This window comes from Heliangelus exortis, chromosome 8 (genome assembly GCF_036169615.1).
Source record: "Heliangelus exortis chromosome 8, bHelExo1.hap1, whole genome shotgun sequence".
NCBI classification, from domain to species: domain Eukaryota; kingdom Metazoa; phylum Chordata; class Aves; order Apodiformes; family Trochilidae; genus Heliangelus; species Heliangelus exortis.
The window spans coordinates 27,431,385-27,445,618 of NC_092429.1; the positions used below are offsets into that span (position 1 = coordinate 27,431,385).

At 47.5% G+C, this 14,234-nt stretch overlaps 1 protein-coding gene across 1 annotated transcript; it reads right to left on the minus strand.

Moving 5' to 3' along the window:
- Positions 1-284: 284 nt before the first annotated feature.
- On the minus strand, positions 285-9,054 carry TNFSF4 (TNF superfamily member 4). Its single transcript, XM_071751220.1, has 3 exons — positions 7,767-9,054; positions 3,806-3,848; positions 285-2,334 (listed from the first exon to the last, which is right to left on the minus strand). Exons 1-3 carry the CDS (start codon positions 7,962-7,964, stop codon positions 1,970-1,972), a joined length of 606 nt encoding a protein of 201 aa, XP_071607321.1. The 5' UTR covers positions 7,965-9,054; the 3' UTR covers positions 285-1,969.
- Positions 9,055-14,234: the final 5,180 nt, after the last annotated feature.

The following is a 14,234-nucleotide window of genomic DNA, read 5'->3' on the forward strand; positions in this document are numbered from 1 at the left end:
AGGAATACTCTGTGGTTGCCTCTGCACATGATGCAGTAGCACCTGTGAAACACAGGGGAGAGCAGCAGTGGAGATTGCTTTAAAACTGTGGAGGAGGCAGTTTGGATTGTCTGCAGAAACTCTCCAGTCCAGCCCTAGTAATTCAATGTATTTGGCTGTAATCAGCTTTGAGGAGTGAACTAAAACCTCAGTGTACTGACTGGTTGAACAGAGCTGTAAAATGTGACTTCAGCACCATCTACAAGCTCCTAAACAACCCTAATAACAAAAAAACAATGTTTCTCATAGCAAAGGTTACAAAGGAAAGTTTTATTGGCTTTTAGGAAGGGAAACACATTGTCACTTCAAGGGGCACAACAATACTCACTTTGTGGGTGCAGCTGCCTTTGGTCAGCCTGGTGGACAGAGTGCCCAGAGACAAAAGTCTCAAACACCCCTTGCAGCAGGGAAAGGAGCATCCCATGTGTGCAGGCCAGTTCTGGGAGGAGATAAGGCTCCTTCTTGGCACTGCATGAATAACTCCTTCAGCCATGGAGGTTCTCTGGGGGCTGTGGCTTGGCCCCATGTAGGGAAGCTCAGAAAACCTGCTGAGAAGAGCATGAAGCCTATGGAAAAGCACCCCAAGGCCTGGAAGATTTCCTGAGCTGTCTTTGGCACCTGAGCCTGCAGGAGTGCTCATCCAGGAGGGATTCAGTCTGGGAGCAGGATTGTGTAGCAGGAACACTCCAGGTCATTGGGAGCATCTGCAAAGAGGAGCTTAGTGCTGGGAACCCAAAGTCTGAACCCTTCCCCGTGTTTCTAAGAAATCTGAAGTCATGTTCTTAAGCTTGTAGTATAAATACATAAATACTTTTAACAAAAACCTTTGGAGTGCAAAGCCAGCAGGGAGATGCTGAAATGTTGCTGAAGCTCATTGGGAGCCAGACCATTGACTTGGCCTTGAAATCTGCCCCACTGCAACCAAAAATGCAGGAGTTGGGGGGTGTGCTGCCTGCTCAGTGTCCTCAGCAGCTCCTGGCTGTCACAAGAAGAGGGATGTGCAGCCCAGGGTCACCCAGGGCAGGGGCCAGGCAGGGGATGTGTTGCTCAAGCTGTGGTGCACAGCTGTGTGACAAGGCTCTCAGGAACCATCTGAGTCCTCCCAGAGGATGTGCAGACCTGCAGGCTTCACTTGATCCACTAGAGAGAACCCACCAAATAAATCTAGAGTCTCTGTGGGGTTTTTCCAAATTTTTATGTGCCTGGAGCATGTTTGGATTTTCCTTTAAATGAACATCTCCAGGAGCTGGAGTCATAGTGTCAATGTCCCATCAGGAGCCTGCAGAGAGCTGGAACAATCCCAGGGCCTTCCCCCTTCAAACCTGCTTTGGAAAACCTTGTATTTGCTGCAGGACCTGTGTTTCTGCTGCCCAGGGCAGCTCTGTCAGCTCATTTCCAAACACCACCCTTCCTTTTGGGGTTTTACCTCTCAGAGAGCATTTTCTGCATTGCTGCAGAGGAAGTCCCTTGCTGTCTCTTCCCTGTCTCCTGCCTTGCCAGACAAAGGGGTGTTGAGCAGATCTCTTCTCCTTCTCCAGATGGCTCTGAGACATTTGAGGTATCTTCCTGATTCACCACTTTTATTTTAGCAAATCTACAGCGCATTTGTACTACAGGAAGTAAATAGAGAAACCCATGGCTTCCCTGGGTATGAGCTAAGCTTGGGTGACTCTCTTTGGCTTTCATTTTTTATTCTCCTCAGGGGCTCCACAAATCCCTTTCCTCAGGGTTAGAAAGATCCAAAACAGCTGCACAGAGCTCCAGAGAGACCAACAGAGTATGCACTATATAAAGCCCATTTGCACTGGGATTTATCTGCACTCCAGCTGAGGGTTTCCACAGCCCTAAGGATGGAAGCCAGAGCAGTCTGCTTGTACAAGTACATGGATGGGTAGGAAAGGGCTCTAATTTACAAGACACATTCCATATGTCATCTTCTACAGTGAACAAATGGACTTAGTAACACCAGGCTGAACGATAGATCCTCAATGATGGCGTTGAAGCTGGTCCACAGGGTGATGTTGTCTTGGTCAAACAAGTAGAGAACTGTGGTTAGATCTACTGCTTTGTCACTCTCCTGGACAGTTCGCTCCCAAAGGGTCCTGCAGTTTTTGTTGTCTGTCTTACACAGTGTCAGGTTCAACAATCCTTCTTCTTCCAGGTCAGAGAAAATGATATTGCACTTCAAGGACACCAGGTAGAGGCCATCACAGGTGATGAGGATGGAACCATTTCTGATCTGAACAGAGCCTACTTCAGCAGTGAGATTCACAGCTACTCCTTTAGTGCTTTTACCTGGAATGGTAATGATGATAATAATGGCTGTTTTGGAAATGGGTTGTGGACTGACTGGAGGAAGGGTGGAAAAATATAGGAAAGGAAGAAAGTGAAATAGAAAGTGAATAGGGAACACCAGAGTTGGAGTATCATCTACTGCAGACAAGTAGAAATTTCCAAGTTCCCACTCCTGAGCAAAAGCTGTGCCTTTTGGACTGGAACTCCCCTTTATATTAATTATTCCTCCAAATTTCTGTTTCTTTAATGTAGGTCTGAACATACAGACATAATAAAATGTCTCTGTGAATTTAGGAAGCACAGGTTTTTAAAAAGAACAGCAGTAAAAAGTGTTTTCAGAGATGGAAGGAAGAGAAAAAGTGCTTTCTCTGGAGATGTTGGTAACATAACCCCTTGGTTTTAGGTTTGGCTTGAACATTTTTATCAGAAGACAGGATAAAAAGCAACATAGAGCCAGAAACAATAGAAGTTAATACAAAACAAAGTCAGGAGAAATTTAACCAGCAATTTGTATGAGATGTTGCCTCTTGGAACAAGCAGTAAATTTCCCTGCTTTGGGTACAAAACCCTCCTGGATTTTCATAACACCAGCTGGAGCCCCTGAGAGCAGTGGAGCCCTCTGGGCTGAGGCCACATTTCTCAAGCTTTTTTCCTAAGCACCTGAGTTTCTCTTCAGTGAGACTCATTACTACCCTACAGTATTAACTGAAAGTAAAATGGTCAACAGAATTTTTAGTACAGTTTCAGAATGTTAGTATTTGTTTCTATCACTGAGGTGCCTCAGCAGATGAAGTGTCCAAGGTACTCTGGACTGGCACACAGAGCACTTTTGTTTCTGCTACTGTGTGTACACTCCCTCACTCTTCCCCAGGAAACCATTTACATGGGAAATAATTTACATTTTTCATAAATCAGGAAATCACTGACTTGTTCCAGAAATGCCCCAAGAGCATGCTGCAGCTACTCAGTGAATGAGCAAAACCACTTTTCTCATTCTCTTGGAGAGTGAATGCTGGTTTTAATAGGTAGGTAAGGAACAGCAGAAATCCACACAGATTTTTCAGATTTTCCCCAGAAAACCATTTCGTTTGGGTTTGTCCCCTTGCAGCACTGGCTCAGGTTCTCACCCCAGCACTTTCCTTCAGCAGAAGAATCCATCCCATTGCCGGGACACGAAGTGCAGAAAAATCCTGGCATTTTAGGGACCGCGGGGCAGAGCGGGGATCCGGGGGATCCCTGGGGCCCGGGGGAGCCCTCGGGGGGCACCAGATTGCTGGAGGGGGCAGGTGGGTGATGTGTTTGCATCCTCGGGAAGAGGAAAGCTGCTTCTGGCTACCGGGGGAGCCTTCTGGTGGCCCGGGAGCCCCCGCAAGGAGGGATGCGGGGAGCCGGGAGCCTTTCCAAGGTGTGGGGCAGAGCTGCGGGGCCGCGGGTGCTGCGCGGGGAGCGGGGGGGCCGGGAGCCAACCCACCTGTGTAGCGGATGTGGGTCCAGGGCACTTTGTCGCTCCGAGGCTGGAAAAAAGAAAAAAAAAAAAAAAAAAAAAGGAATAAAAATAATTTTTAAAAAAGGTAAATCCTCGTTAAGGCTCCGGGCGGGCGCTGCGCTGCCGTCGCTATCTCTTTCGTTTCACCACCGGGGCAGGGGCTGTGCCTCCAATAGATCACTGGCAGCCTTATTCAGCACCGTTGTTGTTAGCCAGTTATGTTCTTTATTTGCTTTTATATAAATATTATAAAATATTATTTTATTTTGGTTCCTAGCCAGCCTGACTTCCAGCTTGGCACTGAGCTGTTTGGGAAAGCATCCTGGGAACATAATGGAGCGAATGAATCCAAAACAGTCAGGAAGGATCTGGGGGTGCATGAGCTCCTCCATCCTGCCTTGCAGCCAGGGGTGTCTGTTTGCAGGACTGAGACCCAGAGGTGCCCCCCCATCTCCTCCTGGCTCTGGCTTTATGGCTCAGGCTGTTACTGGATGTGTCTCTCAGTGGGTGCCTAGGAAGTGCTTTAAAGCACGTTTAAAATTGATTTGCATTTTATAAGTGTAACAGAAAAAGTGAATGCAACTGCAGGAGCGTGCGTCCTGCTGACCAGATACTCCAAACTTCTGTGTTGAAGTTCTAAAATCTGAGCCTTGCATCTCAAACCCATCTCTCATCTTAACCACAGGAGGCCCAAATGTCTCTTTACAACCACAAGTCTTATGCTTTTTGCCTGATTAAAGAGTGAAAGCTTAGGCTGGCTGCTCCGTGCTCTTCCCTTTACCTGTACCATAGGTTTCCTGCCATAGGGTGGCAGGTGGGCTGTGGGATATGTGTTGGGCTGATTTTCCTGTATTTGGCTACAGGAACAGAGTGTCCCATTCACCTGGAGCTCAGGAAAAGCTGGAGCAGAGAGGACAGAGTGAGCCCAGCTGTGCAAATCTGCAGCTTGAGCGCTGCAAGCAGCAGGGGATGGCGGTTGGGGTTCAGCTGCCCTGTTCAGTCTGTGCCAGAGGCTGAGGTTGGTGCTGCTGGTGGGAAAGGTTTGCCCTGGCACCCCCTGGTGATGCCACAGCTGATGCTCTGCAGCTTGCCAAGCTCAATTAGCTCAGCACTGCCAAGGCTGAGTTTGGCTCCCAAATACAAGTTTTAGCAGATGCTGGCTCTGCTGACACCCCCTCCCCTGGCATTGCTGAGCTTATCCATTACCTTGAGTCTTAATGCTTGCTCCTTTTCTAGGGACCTCAGTGCATGAGCCTTTCAGTCTTTGGCTCAGGCAGCTGGGACTTCCAGGTAGTTTCCCAATAAGCACTGGACCTTTGAGGTTAAACAGCATACACCACAACCTGACCCATATAGCTGCTGGTGGACAGGGTGCATCTAACACCAACAGGTGTTAGACAAGCTTGTAGCAGCTGTCAGCCCCGCTGTCACTGGTGTACATCACCCATTTTACACATCTCTGGGGGTGGCTCTGCAACCTCAGAGAACTTTGCAGCTCTCTGCTAGTAAATTCTACTGCTGAGAGAAAATACTGCAGGGCTGGGAGTGACAAAGTGAGCTCCTCCTTACTGCTTGCTTCAGATTTCCCCATAGCATTTGCATGCAGTTTTCCAAATCGTTTTTGCCTATTCTGGATGCCCAGACATGGGATTTCCTCCTCCCTGGGATATGGTATCTAGAGCAGAAGCTTCAGGACAGCCCAAAGCACAAATCTGATGCTGGTTGAGAGGATCCTGTGCCTGACTCCCTGTGTGTTGCAGGTGACTGTGCACTGGCAGTGGGTTGTACCTTCTCCACACCAGTAAGATTATGGCCGTATCTTCTTTACCTACATTAAACCTTTTACACAATTACTCCTCCTGCAGCTTTTCCTGCCCTATCTTTATAAAACTCTCCTGTAACAGAACAACCATTGCTTCCAGTTTGCCACTTTGATGCTACTCTGCCCCTACTGTAATGAATCTGCCTCCCTAAACTGCCACAAGAGCCAAGTCAGACTAGTATTTCGGCCTCTTCTATAGATATTTTTAGGGTCAATCTGTGGTTATCCAGCTGAGCCCTGTAATTCCATGTGCAGCTTGAGAGATGGCTCCTGCATAGCAAATCAATACAAGACACCATGGTTATCTGCTTGAAATTACAGAAACCATCCGTGGGCCTGCAGTTAGCAAGTGTTTTAAAACTGCAAAGGTTCTCTGGGCTATCCCAGGGCCTGAGCTTTTCACCTGCTGCAGTCACTGCTCCCTGAGCATCCTGTTGAGAGGGGAAGCTCCAGGCATGTACAGTGTCCCCTACTCACCTGGGTTTGTAAGGCTCACAGGCAGCAATGCCAGCCCCTGCCATCTTCCTCTGGAGGAGAAGGATTGGAATGAACACTTTTGGAGAAAACAGGGATACTGAGAAGTGAGGAATGTGACCCAGGAGAGGTTTCTGCATCTGGAGCAGCTCACCCTTCTCCTTTGGCTTCTTCCACAACTTCTTTCTCCCAAAGCAGTGGAAGGAGAAGAGCCACTGAACTGTTATATCATCTAACTTTTTTTTTGTTTGTTTGTTTTGTTTTTGATTTTTTTTTTCAATTATCACAGAAATCTTGAGTGAAATTGCATCTTGAGTTTCTGAGCAATGCTGCTGCAAATAAGATGGTGCCACAAGGATGACAGCAAAATTCTGTAGGAAACTCAAGAATGAATTATTAAATCAGAAACAAAGGATAATATTTTAACCACTAATGCCCTAAAGTAACATCAAACATATATATTAATGACATAGTGACAACTAAAAGAAATAACTATAAAGTTTCAAATTCCTTCCAAAACAGATGAAGTGACAAAGACCTTGTATAGTTACATGTAATTAGCTTACAACTACTACTCTGTTAGCAGACTAAAACCATATTATTACACAACAGTTGATATGGGAACAGATAATATTGGGCTTATCCCATTAGGGGGATCACATTTTAGTGTTCTGGGGGTCATCATTCTGCACTTTAAGTACTGCTGTGACATTTGGTCAGTGAAATCTATGCAGAGCACAAGGGTTTTCATTAAAGAGCAGAGGACCCAGAGCAAGAGGCCATCCCTCCTGTGCTTCATTCCATGCCTGCCAGGTGGGCAGAGGATGAACTCTGGGCAGGTGAAGCTTTGAAGTCATCCCTAGCTCCTGGAGAAGGTGTGGGAGGAGGACTCCCTAGTGTGGAAGTGGCACTGAAATAGCAGGGAGAGGTTGGTGACAATCCACAATCCACCAACCTGCAAACACAGGGAAGAGAAAAATGGATTTGCTGCCATTTTTTGGTCACATATTCTGAGTTTCAGGAATCTCTGTTATTTATGGGGTGGTGTTATATGGACACAAAACCCTGTGTCCCTAGCCACATCAGTAATGTACACACACCCCCAGAGATGCTGTCCCTCTGCAGCTATGGGTGGCTGCTCCTGAATTCAAAATATGTGCTGAAATATTCCAGGGGTCTTGCTAGAGGTGTCACAATCTTCTCTTCCTTTCTCACAAACCTCCCTGCATATTTTTAGAGTTCTGGAGGCATTTAGGAGCAGTTCGGGTCCTGATGCTTCCACATGCACTTGTTGGAAGCTTACATCCACCCTGATGATCCCATTTAATTCAATAGGAATACACTGCAAGCAGGAAAGGAAACAGGAGGGAGGCAGACCCATGGTGCAAAGAGCATCCATGGAATGATGTCCCCTTCCAGCCAGCCTGTCCCTGGCACTGGGCAGTGCTGGATGATGTTTTGAAGGCAGGGAATTTAAAAAAAAAAAAAAAAAAAAAAGGACAGTCATTATGGAAAGGATTAAAAATGTATAGTTTGAATAGGGATAAGACTAAATGCTTTTTCTTTTCTTTTTTTTAAGGAAAAAAAAAAGGAAAAGCCCCTGGAGAGCTTTCCAGGGCAGCAGAGAATGGGATGAACAGGAACTCTTACCGTGGAGGGCCGCAGGGAGTCTACACCAAGGTAAATCAAGCAGAGAAGCAGCAATATCCACTGGGCAGCTGCAGACACCAGGTGCAGGATGTTCCTGAGCTGTCCTGCCTGCCAGCCCTTCCACTCCTCCTCTGCAGCTTCCATCTCCTGATCCATCGGGTCTTGGTTTCTGGGCTCCACACCTGGCTCTTCTTCCATCCTGGGTGAGCTGTGAGCAAAAGCTGGGAAAGGGGCCAGGGGCAGAGCAGGAGCCTGGAGATGAGGAGGGGGAAGATGAGGGAAGTGTCCTTGTCCCAGGGCCAGAGACGAAGTGCAGATAGTGCCTCCAGGAGAGAGTTTTATGCACCCAGAGAAGCAGGCGGGGGAACTTCTTTGTGACTAATCTGAATTTCCCCTTCCTTCCTTTCTTTTCTTTTCTTTTCTTTTTTTTTTTTTTTTTTTTTTTTTTTTGGTGTGTGTGTGAATGTGGGGGCTGATATGTTGCATCCCAGTTCAGTTTTGAGTAAGGCCCTTTGAAATTAGATGTGTTTATGTCTTTCATAGCTTCATCTCTGACTGCCTTGATAGGTGATGTTTCCAACAACAGCTATGAGCTGGGTGGGCACCCCTTGTCTTCATGCAGCCTTTTGTCAGTAAAAGCTCTCATCTTTCTCTTCAGCCTTAGGGGGGGGTTACAGGGCTGGCTCCTTCCCTTAGCAGCAGCCTAGAACGCTGCTAAAATCTCTTTTCTGTACCTTGGGTTGCTGTTGAGGCTGGAACAATGTGGAGAAGGAGCTTTGCTTGCTCCCATGGATCTGCAGCATCCTACCATGTCTAGGTGCTTGCTTAAAAAAGGTCCCTGGAAATTTAAGCTTTATAAATTTCTGAACCCTAACACTAATTGTATGCACTAATTGTATTTTAGGCTGAGGAGCATCTACGTTTATCCATGGGAGGCCAAAATGAGACCATGGCAAATATGCACTGCCAGAGCTTGGCAGATCAGAGCTGCTCTGTCCAACACATGGAGCCTGGGTTGTTCTGCCCTGCTCCCTCCCTCCCTGCTCCCTCCAGGAAAGGGATTTCCCCTCCAGGAAAAGGAATTCCCCTCCAGGAAAGGGAATTTGGTTTCACTGTTTGCTGCTGAGTTTCTGCAAAAACACAGGGATGCTGAGCTGAGATGGTCCAAACTGGGGTGGTCCTGGAGTTCTCACTTTTTGAGTATTTTCCTTTGAAGTAGAGGTGAGCACCCATCTCCATCCCCTCCCTCCCTGGCTCTTGATCTTTCACTGGGTTTGTGTCTGAAGGAAAATACCCTATTAAAAAAAAAAAAAAAAAAAAAAAAAAAAAAAAAAAAAAAGTGTGGGTGGAGGTTGTGCAGAAGTATTTCTGAAATTGCTTTGTCATTTCTGTCCTCACCCAGTGCAAGTGTTGTTGCTCAGCCTGGGTTAACTACGTAGCACTGAGGATCCAAAGCTGCATTTCAAGTCCTGGATGTGGCATTTTGTCTGGAACAGCTCCTGCAGGGGCATCCCAACCCCCATGAACCCCTTGTCCTTCAGTTCTCCTCCTGCTTTCCACATAAAAACCCAAATGCAGGTGGATTATCTGGCTTTAGCCACCCCCTGCTCTCTCTCCCCCAGAGAAAACCTTCCTGGCAACCCAGCACATCCCAGGCTTTCTGCACACCCCATCCATTGCCAAAATTTACTGCCTTGATGAAAATTATTTTGGTCCCTCTTCTGTGGGGACCCTAAAGGTGGGGCTGATGCCATAAAACTCAGGAGCTGAATGAACCCTCTCACACTTGTCTTGAAATTTCTTCATTGCAGCACTGGATGCACAAGAGGGAATTTTCAGTGTGTGCCACAGCTATTGACTTTTGTTGGTTCTGTCCACTCCAGAAATCAAATATTCTGTGACTAAGCCAGATTTATTTATCGCAGTCAAGGGATTTCACCTAAAAAGTTTGTGTATTGCTGCACTGTCTCTGAACTCCATGAATTATCTCACCCTTATTTCACTTCCACATGGCTTTTCCTTGTGTCTTGCTTACAGCCACTTCTTGGTTCCTGCCTGTGCCAAGGATTTCTGGGAGCAGAGGCACGGATCCAGTCAGGCAGTGTGCAACAGAGAAGGAAACAGTGGGATTATTCCAAGCAAGGTGCTTTCTAGGAGCAGTGAGCTGAGCTCTGGATGGACTCCCTGGGGTTAACCTCAGTGGCTGCTGGCTCCTCACTTTCCATTTTCCCTGGATGTCACAGTCCTTGAGCCAAAAGGCTTTTTTTTCCCCGCTGGGCACAGCAAAACCAGGTAAGTCTGCTGATCAGTCCCCTTTTTTTGATGTGATGGGAGATTTGCCATTGCTGATGGTGATCCTTGCCCTTTTTCCAGTGAACCCCCTTTTTTTGTGGACTTCTTTTACTGTGGTGTCAGCTGAGTTCAGTAGGGGCTAAAATGTTCACTGGAGGAGCTTTAAAAGGTCAGGGGGAACCCAGTCATAGCAATATCCCTTCTTTTTCCTGAGTACCTGCTTTAGTCAGATCCCATCATCCCATCCCATCAGACTGTAAGGTATCAGAGAGAGGATCCAGTGCAACTTGAGCCATTTTTCTGGTGAAGAGAAATAATATATGGGGAAAAAAAATAAAAATCATAATGGTGCAGCTGCCACTCAGCAATGCATCTGGTCCTGCAGAGCTCAGCCAGGTCCATTCCCTGTCATTCCTGCACTGTCAGAAACCCCCAGAGGAGGACCTGAAACCAGTGGTGCTCCGGGCACAGCTCTGGATTTAGAAGTGGTTCCTCTTGCCTATCTGGCACTGACCTCTCTGCCTCCCCTCCTCAGGAGTTTTTTGGCCAACAAAGATGGTCACAGAGCCATTCCTCCTGGAAATGAGGTGGCATTGGAGCTCTTGATTCTTCTTTGCTTGTTTCTTTTTAAGCATGGCCATAGCAAAGAGTTCCCCATCAGCTATGGAAATCCAGAGACTGAATCAAGATCTGGTGTCAACAACAAAAAAAAGCACCTAAACCAGCATGCTCCATAGCATCTCCCTCATGGACAACATGAACTATTTCATTTTCTAGTTTTCTGAGTATTTATTATTTATAACATTTTAAATTTATGATATTTACTATTATTTTTAATAGCTGCCAGGTTAAACACTGGTAAATTGTTTCCTTCACCGTTTCTTAAACACTTTTAAAAGAGCTCTTTAACTTTCCATTCACAGTCATTTAGTTAATGGCTTTTTTTCTACCTGGTCAGTTTTAACTCATAATTTCCCCTGATTTATAGTAGCCCTTTTGAAATGTCTCTTATCTGTATTACTGGCAGGGGCTGCCCTCTCTTTGCTCACACTATCATCAGATTGTGGTCACTGCTTCTTAAGCCCTGACCATTTCTTCAGCATTTAAATCATCTTGATTCACTGTAAAAAGCGCCAAATACAGCAACTGCATCTGGCCTGACCATTCCTATATTAGAAAGTGTCCATTTGAAAGCTTTGGAAATTTTTTCTGATTCTCACTTTGATCAAGCACGAGGCCCAATAGAGATTTTTCTCCACAGCATCATCACCTTTTCCTTCCCTGGACCCCATGGGAGTGAAGCTGCTGGGAGCTGGTGCCAATTTCTGCTTTAAGGTTCCCAACAGGAACCATCTGCTCAGTTTTCTCTTTTTTATTCTTTATTCCTTTGATTTGGGAAAGACTGAACTTAGATGCAGCTGGAATGAAAAGACTGAGAAGCTCTTATGACAACAACGTTTCCCTAGGCTTAAACTTTTGGGTGAGATGAGGAAAGCTCTTAACCTCCAAAAATGAAATGGTCCTTTTTCCCTTCTCCCAGGGCACCCCCAGTTTCACCCTTTCAGGTTCATCTGATGTCTGTGTGACAGAGGAGGGGCAGGAAATCTCTCCCACCTGCTCTATAATTCTCCTACACTTACCAAACCAGTGGCCATGCCCTCTTTGGGTAAGAGGCAGCTGGCACCCATGGGTGCTGTGGAGCACATCCATCTCCTAGCTGGAGATGCATCCAGCCCCTCCCCAGAGGGCTGCCAGATCCCACGGAGAGCCTCAGATGAGTAAACCTTGGCCAAAGGCTTTCTCTGTATTACACGCAGCAGCACCCCTGCTCCAGTGGCCTTTGAAGTGGGGGGCAGGATGAAGGCTGTGGGTTCAGAAAGCCCCTGGGGACTCTGTCTCCCTGCCCACACTGCCAGACAGACAGCAGCACCCAAAGGGGACAAGAGCCAGGAGGGGCTGTCACCCCATGGGGACAGCTGCCATCTCACCATGGGCTGCAGGGAAACCTCTGCTCGGGCACCTTCTCCCTCTCCTTCCTCACTGACCTTGGTGGTTTTGCAGGAGAGTTGCTCTCATCTCCTTCCTCTCCTCTGCAGGTCTTTCTTTAAAAATTATTATTATTATTGATGTTTCATTTTCCCTTTCTTGAATATGTGACTTGCAGAGATCCACCCAGCTCCCCAGACCTGCTTGGACAGATGGGATTTGAACCAGGGGAGCTTCCAGCAACTTCTCACAGGAGCCAACCCCCTGCCCCCCACCCCCACTTCCAAAACACCCAGCACTGACCCAAGACAAGGCTGAGCACTCAGCTTCTCACCACCAATGTTTGCAGTTGACCTAATTTTTGTTTCCATCTTCAACTGGCACTTTCACTCCTCCTGAAGTGAAATACAGACACTGCCTGGGGTACCCTGGAGAGACGTGAACATGGCTGAGGCTCGGGGGTATCTTTGGGGCTCCCTTGCCTTCACCCAGCACCCCCAGCACCCTGGGGAGGCTTGAGAGACACTTTGAGACCCTTCTCTGCAGGCAGACAGGGAGGTATGGGCTGTGTCAGGGTGGTAGAGGTGTGGGTGCTCTGACCCTCTGGGTCCATCCAGCAGTGGTGCTGAGTGTGCATTTGTCACAGGGACACACAGAGACCCGTGGGACACCTGCACACACCCCAAGCAGTGACTTGACATACAGACATACTTCCCTTGAAATTCAAGCAAGAAAAGTGCATGCAAGCAATGAACACGTCTGAATATGCTTGATGGGTCTGACTCGGGGGTTAGCACCCAGCCAGGACCCAACTGGGACTTACCTGGAGTCCAACTGCTCTCCCCACCACTCAAGTTTGTGCCATTTTTCCCATGCAGGGGGTGGGAGGGAGGCAGTAGTGATATCCCTCACTCTGACCAGAAAAAAAAAAAAAAAAATCACCTTTTTACCTTTGGGCTGCGGTGTGAGGAACAGAGCCAGGCTGGCATTTAGACCTGATCTGAAGAGGACAGGGAAAAAAAGTTCAGAGTTAGGTCTGCTCTTGCATGTAGCTTGGGCAGCTCCCTGTGGGCACCAAAATCCCTATGGATGGAGTCTCCTAGCTAGCCAGGCTTGGCTGCTTGGGACAGAGGGATACCCCATCCTGCTGTGATGCTGGAGGTACCCATAAGAGGTGCCCATCTGTGAGGTACCAGCAGATCTGAAATGGTTTGTGCAGTGGTTTTTTTGCCCCCTCTCCCATCTGTCAGGCAAAGCTTGTCCCAGTCAGCCTTTGCTTCCTCTGCTAAGTTCTCTGTGGTTGTCTTGCTTCTGGCACTCAGCACCACAATTGTGCTACTGGATAAATAATAATCTGTGGTTATGACTCAACAGCTCCACCATTGCCAGCTACAAAATCAGTGTAGATCTTGGTAGAGCTGCTGGTTAGGGCTGGAAAATAAACCCCCTGTGCCTCTATGAGGCACCCACACTTGTCTCAGGGCTGTGAAGCACTGCCTGGGCAGCCCATTCTCCCACAGTGATGCTGGGGTGAGGGGGGCGGACATTTGAAAGCCACTGTCCCCATCTCACTGAACCATCAGGAACCTTTGAAGAGCTGCTTTTCAACCCCTCTTCACTTTCCAGTGTTTGCTTGATAAGGGTTTGCTGCAGTTTAACTGCAAAGAAATCAGAATTTTTGCTGGAAAAAGAGACTTCTGGTATTTGATGGCTGAAGAAAAAAGAAATATCCCAGAGAAGTTCAGCTGATAATGTGGTGGAGTCATCCGAGTAGTGCTGGGAGGGGGTGCAGTTGTGTGTCCCCCCCATTGATATCATCAATACTGCTATGACTTGGGCAGAATACAGGATGGAAAAAATTAAAATGCTTGAGTCAGCTGGAAATTTTCCAGTGGAGTTTGTGTATCTGCAGTGTGTGCCACTGCCTCCAGGCAGCCCATCACAACCAGCAGCCCCAGCCCTTGTCCCAGAGTGACACTTGGGGTGTCACATCTGTCCCAGAATCCAGAGACAGCCCCAACCCTTGGCATGGTGGCCCCCATCTGGAGGCAGAGGAGGAGGAGGGGCTGCATCAGCCTCCAGAAGGGAAATGGTTGTTTTTTCTTCAGCCGTGTGTCCTGCTGAGCTGACCAAAACTGAGCAGAGTATTCCATCCCATACATGTCATACTCCATGTAAATTTGTGGGATC

Excerpts from the sequence above, each read along its gene's own strand:
- TNFSF4 (XM_071751220.1), bottom strand. The coding sequence starts at position 7,964 with ATGGAAGAAGAGCCAGGTGTGGAGCCCAGAAACCAAGACCCGATGGAT. Across the intron at positions 3,849-7,766 it reads ACTCCCTGCGGCCCTCCACG|CCTCGGAGCGACAAAGTGCC; the intron begins GTAAGAGTTCCT and ends TCTTTTTTCCAG. Across the intron at positions 2,335-3,805 it reads GACCCACATCCGCTACACAG|GTAAAAGCACTAAAGGAGTA; the intron begins GTGGGTTGGCTC and ends TTACCATTCCAG.